Here is an 11616-nt window from a genome sequence, read left to right as displayed (position 1 = left end):
CGTGTGGATTATGTCAGTCAACTTGAACAACATGTAGACGATTTTTGCTGACCCGAGTATAAAATGAGTATGACATCGCCAATAGTTATTTTCATGGCACTGGTGAATGTTGTCAAGTCTGCTTTGCGTCAATGGGGCGCTCCCCACTTGGAGGAAATGTAGGGAGGCTCCTGCCACCTGAATTCCATGAACCTCCCGTTTCTCAGCGATAATGTGGAGGAGCTTCCAGGGAGCTGCCAGAGGGTCATGGATAGATCATGAAAGCGCCGCTGATAAAGACGGAAGTGGAATTTCGCTTGTTTTAGGCCTCGTCACACATTGAGAAAAATAAAAGCAACAATTCATATTCCAAAACACTGGCTGACCTTCATTTCCGCACAGGGAATCATAATTATATAGAATTATAAAGTAGTTTTAAAATGGTTTGGGGAATTTTTGAGTTCCTATGTTCTGACCAAACTGACTCGCTGCTGTGAAAACAGTGACTAATAAAACATCGATCAACCACGATTGGTTCGGAATTGCGGCTTGGTTTTATTCATTGTTTTCGGAAAAGTCATAATCTTACAACAGAAGGTTCTAGAGCAGAAGGGGCAAAGATGAGGTTAGCATGTTAGCTTGGCCCTTGGCCAGCATTCCAATTGCAAAATAAAATTAGCTTTAGATGATTGAATTGCCAGTTTGCAAAAGATCGGTCTGGCTCGTGTCCAGGCTGCGGAAAAACAAGGGTAGTCAGCCTTGTAATTTCTCCCGCTTCATCAGCTCTGTAATTCTCCCAAAGGATGATACAGACTTGTCCAAACAAAAACACGGTTCATCCCGTGACCTTGCCGCTTCAGGAAATGGTTTATTCAGCCTTGAATTAGGGAGTTGCGGCGAGGAGGGCGGGCTGGGTTGGCCGGGCCCCCTCTCAATGTAGCAGTATCAGGTTTGGGCCATTTGAGGGAGGAAAAATGCACACATCCATTTTGGAAAATGGTGTATGGAAGCATTTGTGCCTTGGCCAAACGGGAGGTTTTACCTCCAGAGAAAATATTTGCTCCAGTCTGAAAGAATCTCCTCTCGGCCGTATCCTCAATGTGATTTGTGTCGTTTTTGGCGCGGGTTGACATCGGCCGGCGGTTCGAGAAAAAGTGAGCGGCCCGGACGACTGGCGGCGGTCCCAAAGAGTCAGAGTCTCGGTCGAGAACGTCTTTAATTAAGAGACAGATGCGTCTCTGTCGTCTGCTTTGTCAATTTGTCCGAGGTATCGCGCCGCCCTCGTGCATCAGGCTGAAACGCTTCGCGAAGTCTGGACCGGGTCCCGCTGGAGATTTATAATAAACCAGAGAAGAAGTCTGTCATTTTAAAGCCATTCACTTCACCCGTGCCAAAGAATGTGACGCACGTCTGTCTAATATCAAATATAAATAGCATAGCACTGGGGCCCAATTGAGACATTTCCACTTAGGTGTGTACTCATTTTTGTTGCAAGAACTAAAGTAAATCAATCAATCAATCAATCAATCAATCAATCAATCAATCAATCAATCAATCAATCAATCAATCAATCAATCAATCAATCAAACTGTATCTGTAGCAACCAAAAACCTAAAAACCTTTGGTAACACATTTTTTGGCGAAGGTCTATGTCATATAATATAATAATATTAAAACAGCATTGTGGGATCTTATATAGCATGCCATGTTTATGTCATAAGAATATATAAAACGTAAATAATAATGATGATACATAAAAGAGAAAATGAACCAATAAATGATAAAATATCATATTGAAGATGTTCTAAAACTGAAATTAAAATATAAAAAAGTAATTTAGTACAGTTGATGTAATAATATTGCTCAAAACAAAAACTGGAAAATGACAAAAATATTTAATACAAGTAATATTAAAACAGACTAATCCAAAATATATGCATAATAGTAAATACTAATTTGATAATATAATCAATAAATCCACTGTATTTAACAATAGCAGGACTGAACAATGGTTCTTTGTTTCTGCATTATAATTCACGTTAGAATCAACCAAGTCCTGATTTTGCTGAGTCGTCATTGATTGGATGCAGCGAAAGGTGCAGCTTCGAGCTACAAACTTTTTGGACCAATCAGAAGGCGCCGTTCGCCTTTCCTGCCCGAAGCCTAGTAGCAACGAGTCCGACCTGGACCTGGACCCGGACCTGCACCTGGACTATCCTCACCGTTGGACGTAAAGAAATTCAAAGTGTGAATGCTCCCTCGCCCCAGATGACCTGTCGGCAAAACGTCCATTTTGCCGATTTTCTTTCTTTTGTTTTCTCGCTCATGACGGCAGACTATGTTGGGGATGTACGTGCCGGACAGATTCTCTCTCCAGTCGTCCAAGGTCCAGGATGGAATTGGTCTGTTCACGGCGCGGCGGGTCAAAAAGGTTTGTCCTTCTCTTCGTTCCCCAACACAGTCGCGGTGTGTTCTTGTTTCGAGGTGGCCCCTCTTTTCAAAGTGGCTGTCAAACGCGAGCGAGTTGTGACGTTAAGTGCCACGTAGCAGCACAACTTTTCCTCCCTCCACCATTTTCCCCCGCTTCGCGTTTGCCTAGTTCACCTTCACGACATTACCTCTACACAAATAAGTCAACTTTACAGCACATGACTCGCGAATGATTCAGAAAGGCACTTACGGAGAAACTCCTCAATGAGTTTATATGATAGTTCTTTAAAAAAGTCGGGGAAAAGTGACGTCATGGATTCCCACGCCCCCCCTGCCTGGAGTTTGGGAAGTTGAAGGTGCGTTCAGTGTTACACGCAAGTGTGGGACACATTACCTCTATAATGTCTTGTGATAACACTCACATCGATAAGTTATCTATTTTTCTCATTGTGTTTTTCTGAAAATGTTTGAAGGGAGAAAAGTTTGGCCCCTTCGCAGGCGAGAAGAAGCTGCCGTGCGAACTGGACGAAAGTGCAGACACAAGACTGATGTGGGAGGTGAATGCCATTTGACTTTTTTTGGTTAAATTGATATCTCATACTAATCGACCACAACACTGAAAACAAAATCAATGGTCACAAAGAAAACTAGAATAGCAAATAGTGGCGTGCCTTGTTTGTATTCCTTGCTTGAAGGTGTTCATTACAACTCCCAGTTGAAGTTTACTGGAAAACTAAACACAAAACAATGACAAGCACCTGTACAAATGTAATTAACCAAACCACATTAAGTTTACCAACGGAAAGTGTGTTAGTTTAAGCTAACAGGCAATGGAAATTCCCATAGACTGGTGAACGGAAATTATGCTTTGCAAGAGCCGTTTAATAATGATATTGCGGTGTGTTTCGATAAAGCATCGGACTGTCGTGTGCTGATTGCAGGTTCGTGGCAGTAAGGGTGACGTCCTGTATATCCTGGACGCCAGCAATCCGCGCTACGCCAACTGGCTGCGTTTCGTCCACCAGGCGCCCTCGCAAGAGCAGAAGAACCTGGCAGCCATTCAGGTACATTTCCTCTCTCTGGCGGACACAATGGAGCCTTCTCATACCACTTTTAATAAGTCACGCCAGACAATAGCGTGCCTCTCTGTTCCAAAATATTTGCGGTGTCTACCGCATATTGTTATTGTTTTGATTATTATTATCCTTGTCGTTTGACAACCATACCGGCCATTAACTTTGCAAAAATACCACGTAGATGCTTTCGGCTGTAACGAAAAAAAATCAATGGTGATTAATTCGAACCTTACGACCACGCTGAGTGACGAGTGGGCCAGGTTCAAAGTTCACCACATCAAACCCGTTTCTGAATTCACGTCCGGCTAATGACGTCAAACTTCCATTTTGTCCAAACAGAGGGCATTCCAGATCGGCATAAATAACGATTAAGAGGACGAGAGGGGCACAATAAATGTCAGTGCTGACGAAAGGCAGCGCTTTAGAAAACATTCGGATGACCTTTGGGCGTCCGATCACGTGGCCCGTTGGGGGTATTCGCGCGGTGAAGTGCACCCCTTTGACCTGTTGCTTTTTTTTTTTTTTAATGATCATCTCCTTTTCACAGACATGCAAGCTAAAAGTAAATTCACTCTTTGACCGGAAGCTGCTTTTAAAGCAGAGTTCCCCGTTTTGACAGCCATTCCAGAGCATTCCGACTGATCTTTCAATCTGATTGTACATTATTTAACTGTGACTTTCTCGGGATTAGCTTTTGAGTCATCCTCTCGATTGTCCATCCATTTTGATGTTCTGCAATTCCATCCTAAAATGACTGTGTGCTTTTCAGGACGGCGAGAACATTTTCTACTTGGCCGTGGATGACATCGAAACGGACACAGAGCTCTTGATCGGCTTCCTGGACAGTGACATGGAGGAGGAGGAGGAGGAGGAGGAAGAGGAAGAGGTCAGCAAAGACGAGGACGAGAGCAGCAAAGAGGCAAAACACTTGGTTGAGATGGGTACGTTTTCCAAAGTAAGAGCAGACGGCGGCAAATGTCTTTTTTGAAAGTAAAAAAACAACACAAAAGAAAATCAGTCTGCGACGCATGAATAATTTAATAATCAATTAGTTGTCGATTAATTGTTGCAGCACTAGCGTATACAACACATACTCTGTTCGAGTGTATCTTCTACTCAAAAGCTGTGCACAAAAACTTAAATGCGAAGCTATGCAACACTGCCATCTACAGCCAACTGTTAGTCATGGAAGTGGTGGCTGGATTCCAGTTGACGAGTTTCAACATGTTTGCTGAATGGCTGACAGAACTGGTGATCAAGAAGGAGGACCACCCGTGTCTGCTGTGTGAGAGCAGCTTCCCCAGCGAGGAGATCCTGGCCGCCCACCTGCAGAGTCTGCACCAAAGGCCCGGCATAGATGAGAAGGAGTTCAAGTGCAGGAACTGCGGCAAGAAGTTCCCCGTCAAGCAAGCGCTGCAGCGCCAGTGGGTCCACTCTTCATATCGCCATGATAGTGAGCCAAAACATCACGCTTGGCAGTGTTTGATCAACTGCTTCTCCTTGTTATCATATTCAATGACGTTGAGGAATAGAAGATGCTGGCAAAATGTTGTCTTGAGGCCAGTCTCGAGTGTGGCTCCACTACTCCTAAGTAATGGTCTTCTATTTGGACTTGTTCTTCTTCCAGTGTGTTGCACTGTTCCGAGTCAGTGAGCCCTTCGGGAGACTCCAAAGCACATCACCAGTGTTCCCTGTGCCACAGCTCCTTCACTTCAGAATCCAGGTAGTCTTTTGCAGTAGGTCAACTGGGTCGGTGGGCGATTGAAGGGTGACACAAGTCACATCACTTGACTTGCTTTGACATTTTGTGGAGACTCCACTGAACTTGCTTAAGTTTCAGACTCCAGACTTAGTCCTTACTGGCACATATTTGACTTAGAGCACTATGGTATTTTTTACGTACGGAATTCTCCCCTCGACCATCTTTGCCTTCTCGCGTGCAGTTTCGAGCAGCACAAGGAGGCGTGTAAAGGCGACGCCCGCTTCATCTGCAAGGAAGAGAGCTGCGGCAAACGCTTCAAGAGCAAGGACGCGCTGAAGAAACATAAAGGGAACGTTCACACAGGTCGGCGGCGCTTTTACGGCTCCTCCAGTAGCGCTGCCGCCTTCGCTTGTAATTGCCACGTAATTGCGCAGCGGCACCTTCTGAGCTCCGGATAATTTGGCTATTTAGGGCAGGATGTAGGCCACGGGTGAGCCCAGATGGAGACTTTGATATCACCGGGTGATTGAACTGAGATTTAGGGTCCCAAGTGTGGTCTGGACTCTGGGAGGGGGAAGTGGATCAGACAGGACCTTTTGAGGTCATGTGGTCACTAAATAAGATCTAATCACCATGACAGTACTTTTTTTTTTCAGTAAACCAGATGTTTCAATAATGTAAAGGACCATAGATGGGCTAATAGAAATTAGCATTAATGTTACATTAATATTCAAACAACTGCTGGTTTAACATAGGCTGCAGCAACTCATACAAACACAACACACCATATCAAATGATTGTTTTGTTTTTTAGGAAGTGCGCGAAGGAAACTGACTTGCACGATATGCAACAGAAAGTGCTCGTCGTCTCTAAATCTGCAAGAGCACAGAAAGGTAAGCTACATATATTCGATATCCCAACCTAACCTCACCCTAACCCAAATTCACCAATGATTAATGAACTACAGCCTTTTTGTTAATGCTACAAATAAAAGTTGTGTGTATGTGACACATTTTTGCTAAATCTGGGTTGGGCTATCATATTGTTGCTAGCGCTAACAGTAGCTCAGCAAGATTGCATTTGGGGCCATTATTCCTCAATGTGACATTTTTCACACTAATTTAGTGCTGCAAGCTACATCTATTTAAAAAACTGGCACATTTTCTGGGGACAAACTAGGTTGGACTGTAAATAGCTCCCAAGTGCTGTACAATAAGAGTGCACTGTATGCAAAAATAATTAAAAAAAAAACAATATTGTACTCGAAAGATATAATATGGCATTGTCTTTCCGTATCCCCCAGATACACGAAATATTCGACTGCCACGCATGTGACAAGAAGTTCATCTCCACCAATCAGCTAAAACGACACATGATCACACACTCAGGTGAGATAAACCAGCTTCATAAACATCACTATATTCTTTTTAAATTGTAACTATCTTTTTCATGGCTTGACAGAGAAGCGTCCGTACACGTGCGAGATCTGCAGCCGTTCGTTCAAGCGCCTCGACCAGGTGACGGCGCACAAAATCATCCACAGCGAGGACAAACCATACAAGTGCAAACTGTGTGGCAAAGAATTTGCCCATCGGAACGTTTACAAGAATCACAAAAAGGTGAGAAATTGGCACAAAGTTAAAAGTGACACACACAAACTCTTGAATGACTTGTGTCATGTCACAGCTGTCCATTAAGATCTCGCTGGTGGCTACAAGTATAATCTACGCTTTCTTTGCGACCCCTTGCTCTCCTCCGTGTTTACTTTGGGGATTGAGGTGTCACTCAGGCAGATAAATAGAGGGCAGCGTGGTGGAGGAGTGAAAACAGAAGCACTTTGAACTTTAATCCCCTCCGAGTCGCTTGTCTTCATCAAGTCAACAGAGCTGAGCGGCGGTAGTGGCGAGCCTAGTGGACGATCCCGTCACATCCACTTGGTCAAACACGCTGACACCGCTTTGTTGTTCTTTGTCTCTCTCTGCTCGCAGACCCACTCGGAGGAAAGACCATTCCAGTGTGACGAGTGCAAGGCCCTCTTCCGCACCCCTTTCTCTTTACAGCGCCACCTACTCATCCATAACAGTAAGGACCACCTCATCTTGTCCAGATTGATAAGGACTGTTTTGTTTCCCACGTGTGCTCACTCTGCCCGTTTATTTGAGGTCATACGGTAGCAAAAGAATCTCACGCGTATCTGTTAGCTTAGCTTCAAGATATTGTGTTCGCTGTAGACTGAGTGACTGAATCGGTTTGTGCGGCTCACATTGTCACAAACGACAAAGACGCGATGTAGCTGAAGGCATTTCTCACCTCAGTAGGATAAAGAGGCCAGCTATATGATAGCAGTCTTCCTATAATACATCAGTGGGGTGATTTTACTGTGGGTGGCCCAATAAGATACGGATTAAAGCTGTCACCCATATTTGATGAAATCAGGAGAAATGGAATTGCAAAGAAACTTATGGATAATTTATCGTTGTTGCTGAATGTATCGAAAGGGTTAAATGAGCAGACAAATTGTGATGATGGCCCAATTTTCTGACCGGGGTTCTTTCTGGTTTTAGTTCTATTCTGTCAAATAATCTTTTCATGTTCACCTTAAACTTTCATCACACACATTGTTGACTCGGGGTCATCTTTTGTAGTCCCCGTAATGGCCTCGGACAAATTGTTTCGCCATGATTTAAAAAAAAAAAAAAAAAATCCCTGGAGCAGCTTTTGTTGACAAAAAAGCCCTCTCGCCGCAGGTGAGCGGACATTCAAGTGCGACCAGTGCAACGCCACCTTCAAGCGCAAGGACACGCTCAACGTGCACATCCAGGTGGTGCACGACGGCCACAAGAAGTACAAGTGCGACCTGTGCGAGAAGGCCTTCGTCACGCCCTCCGTCCTCAAGAGCCACAAGAAGGTGAGCGATATGGCTACGGCTAAAATGCTCACATCAAATCATTAGGAACACTTCTTAATCCAAAGCGTGATCCAAATATTTTCATCCTCTTAAAATAAAGGCCGAAGTCAAAATTTGATAACCACCAGGCCTTAATTGATTGATTGATTGATTGGATATGTATTGATCCCCGGGGGTGGGGAAATTCAGGCCCCAGCAGTATCCATACCACATAGTGGGTATACAAAAGACACACAGATGGCATGAGCGCAACTCAATTGACTCTCATAAGGCTGCCACACAACGGCGCCACAAAGAAAGTCAGAAAGTGCACAAGATATAAAGCCATCAAAGCAAATCAAAGCTAAAAGACAAAGGAAAAAAGTAACAGCGGCCAACCAGCACCCTTCAATACAAGAGAACACCCCAAAACACACAAAATAGCCTCCACGGGGTCCGTAGACAGGTTTAGGGCAGTCCAGTTCAACGGCGCCCAATGGACTTGGTCGTGAATCGGTGAAAACATCACAAAGCAGGCAGACGTATGAGCAGCGTCCTGGGCACCCAGTTATGGCACGTGCAGATGGTCACCACGGGGCTAGCACAGCGAAAGTCGTTGGTTCCGACGAGCACGAGGGAGCAGACTCCCCACAGGGGTTGCGGCTGCAAGGCCAAGGCGAGGGACCCGGTCATCACTGGCCGGATAAGCAGGAAGCCGTCGTAGAGTTACGCCGGTCTCGACCGATGATCCCGGTCCCAGGAAGAAAAACAAAAGAAATCCGATCCGAAGAGATACCGAGGTGCGGTAGAAGGCACCAGCATCGCCGAATGGACAAAAAGACAGAAAGAAAAAGAAGAAAAGAAGGAAATAAAGAGGAAAAGACAAACATCTCAGGATGGTGGCCAGCTCTGTTAACATCGGCTACGTTTTTAGTTAAACAGTGTTGATGGCTGGCAAGAAAGGTCCATCTCTACCCAGGTAGGGAGGCCCTTATAAAAGCCGGGAATTGATCTCTTCCTTGATTCAAAACGGCAGCTTGTCCATTAGCTCGGCGGGGCTTTCAGAGCCCCAAACTGATCCAGCCGCTGATTAGCATCCCTGGGATCTGACAACGTGCATCCAGATTGAAATCGCCACCGCCTTCTTGCCACGTGGCCGACGGGTGCCGTCGGGAGGGGGTCGTCTCCGAACAGCGGGGAACCCGGAGGCCGCTGCGTGATCGCGGATCGTGATCAAAGTGGGCCTAACGCAGGAGACGACAACCTGCTGGAGGCAAACGTTGCCCCATGCAATATAATGGCAAATACTTATCAATGCCATGTTTGCTTAGGCTCATGGCACATGCTCTCTTTTTGCACAAATACTGGAAAGCATTAGGAATACCAACCTCAAAATAATGGATGGATAATACACAAATATGAGAACATTTAAAAAAAAAATGTTTGATGTCAAGTACAGAAATGCAGAATGCAGAAATCTAATACATTACATATATAATATATGTAAATGTATAGTCTGTTAGACATATTTCATGAATGATACACAAATATTAGCTAAACAACTACTGGCTCAAAAAAACAAGAAGAAACTAATGCCGGCGCCTAAGCTGGCTAAAGTTGCAAAGAATACTCATAAACACCGACGCCAATGCGGCCTTTCCACCAGCTGGTCCTCGTGGCGATCAAAGTTGTGCTGCCGCTGGAAACGACAACCTGCTGGCCCCAAACTTTGCCGGTCACAAAACAATGTCAAATATTTCTCAATGCCATGTTCGCTTAGGCTCGCTAGGCCGCGTCACATTTTTTTGCCTGGCCTGACGCAAATCAAAAGTAATGGCAGCGAAGAGTGAGGCCAAACAGCTCGCCGCACGTTCCCGGTTTGATCTGGCTGCCATTACTCTTCGAAAATGTTCGCCTTGGAACTCCAGGCCTGGGCTTTCAATCATTGTTTCAATTGACAAATGACTTTGTACAAATGAAAAATGGCTTCGAAAGTTCAACCGGCCGATGTCTATCTGGAGCTGCTTTACAAAAGCTGGAATGGAACTCGCGGTGGACATTTTCAGAAGAAACAATTGTAATCAAGAAAATGAGTGCCGGCGGAGGACGTTGGGTTGAGGCTGCCAAGTGCTCGGGAGTCCTTCCAAACCAATAGCAGTTCTCGTTCTGCCACTGAAAATCAAAGTATACGAGTCACTCGTCGCATAAACATAAAACAAAGAGAATTACAGGTTTATTTAAAACCGAGCAAATAATTTGCCTCAGGAATGCCCCCGCTATCTTAATGCTACTACATAATGGCGAAAATCATTGAAGGGCAAATGTGTAGACAAACAATGATAATACTTACAGGAATACGTTTTTTTTTATCCTCTCCAAGGAATGACTTTTACGACGACTTCTTGAGGAGCAGTCTCCATGTAGATGGGGGCATAAAACTATTCATTGAGTCCTGCCATTATTATATACATTAAAATATTATAGGGATCTCGATCCCATTTTGAAAAGCACATTACATTTTTTTTTTTTTACCCTATCTGGGGTAACAGCTGGTACTTTCCCGTCTGGGTGCAAACAAGTACATGCATGCATTGTGTGTTTTGCTGTGGATTTGATCTCACCTCTGTCAAATGTGCAAATGACAGACTCGCTGGGTGAGCAGTCCCATCCGCACCGGGCTATAAAATATGTTTCCAGTAAATTCCCCGCATTCCCAACCTGCGGCATTTCCCTCACGGCGGTGCGTTTACGACGCGGCAACACCGATGATGTTTGCTGGATGGCGAAGCATGCAGGGGTTGAATCGGTGGAGGTCTTCGAGCGCGATGGGGGTCGGGAGGGACTGTTTGGAGTTGACGGGAGATGAAGGAGGAGGATATGAGGCCACATGTGCACTGTGACCTTCGGTGCTGAAAGATAACAAACCTTTAGTTCAATTATGTCTTTCTTTATTGAATAAAAACATAACAACAACATAGTTCTCTGGTACTAAGATACCACAAGATGGAAAATGTGTGACCTTTTACTCAATAGCAAAACTATGACCTTGTGTGGCGAAAAGTGTGTTAATGCAAAATTTTTGTTGCAGACGCACACAGGCGAGAAGGAGAAGATCTGCCCGTACTGCGGACAAAAGTTTGCCAGCAACGGCACGCTGAGGGTCCACATCCGCAGTCACACAGGTCAGTGGGGTCATGCTAGTCTCGTTAGCTTAGCTGGCTGAGAAGCATAACGTTCAATGACCTTAGTACAAACATACTTGGCATAATTCTACAGACACGGCATGCGGTGGAGTACTTTTCTATACCACGCTGTGATTGGTCTGTCTGCATTTCGGGGGGGGTGTCGGTGCGCAGCAAACTTAACATAATTAAAGAATGTTAAAGGGGATCTAAGAGGCCGAAATGGAATTAAATTGTAACATATTATGGCGTGAATGTGCAGCAATGAAAAGGGAAGCGAGTTCATATTCATTCAAAATCTTCCGGAAGGCCGCATTTTCCCAATTTAAAACAGTTAGCAGATGTCTGTAATATGTTTAT

General features: G+C 44.8%; 1 protein-coding gene and 1 long non-coding RNA gene across 5 annotated transcripts in view; one reads left to right on the top strand and one right to left on the bottom strand.

The window, feature by feature from the left end:
• Positions 1-514: 514 nt before the first annotated feature.
• Positions 515-2740, bottom strand: LOC133167022 (uncharacterized). The gene is made up of 2 exons (XR_009717891.1): positions 2660-2740; positions 515-1306 (listed from the first exon to the last, which is right to left on the bottom strand). It is a non-coding gene; the product is annotated as an uncharacterized LOC133167022 (long non-coding RNA).
• Positions 2108-11616, top strand: part of prdm5 (PR domain containing 5) — a 45502-nt gene continuing 35993 nt past the window's right edge. For 2 of the 4 annotated variants that reach the window (XR_009717888.1, XR_009717889.1), the window contains exons 1-13: positions 2108-2410; positions 2883-2966; positions 3351-3473; positions 4255-4426; positions 4732-4909; positions 5113-5208; positions 5429-5550; positions 6001-6080; positions 6491-6575; positions 6649-6806; positions 7176-7269; positions 7935-8095; positions 11163-11256. Coding sequence is in view for 2 of the 4 variants with exons in the window: in XM_061297503.1 (XP_061153487.1) it covers positions 2318-2410; positions 2883-2966; positions 3351-3473; positions 4255-4426; positions 4732-4909; positions 5113-5208; positions 5429-5550; positions 6001-6080; positions 6491-6575; positions 6649-6806; positions 7176-7269; positions 7935-8095; positions 11163-11256 (1540 nt within the window). In the remaining 2 variants the exon portion in view is untranslated. The remainder of the gene's footprint in view (positions 2411-2882; positions 2967-3350; positions 3474-4254; positions 4427-4731; positions 4910-5112; positions 5209-5428; positions 5551-6000; positions 6081-6490; positions 6576-6648; positions 6807-7175; positions 7270-7934; positions 8096-11162; positions 11257-11616) is intronic. The other 2 variants (XM_061297504.1, XM_061297503.1) reach the window with 2 other exon arrangements.

This window comes from Syngnathus typhle, linkage group LG14 (genome assembly GCF_033458585.1).
Source record: "Syngnathus typhle isolate RoL2023-S1 ecotype Sweden linkage group LG14, RoL_Styp_1.0, whole genome shotgun sequence".
Lineage (NCBI taxonomy): Eukaryota > Metazoa > Chordata > Actinopteri > Syngnathiformes > Syngnathidae > Syngnathus > Syngnathus typhle.
Note: the sequence above shows the minus strand (reverse complement) of the source record. Positions and strands in the feature narration are given on the sequence as shown.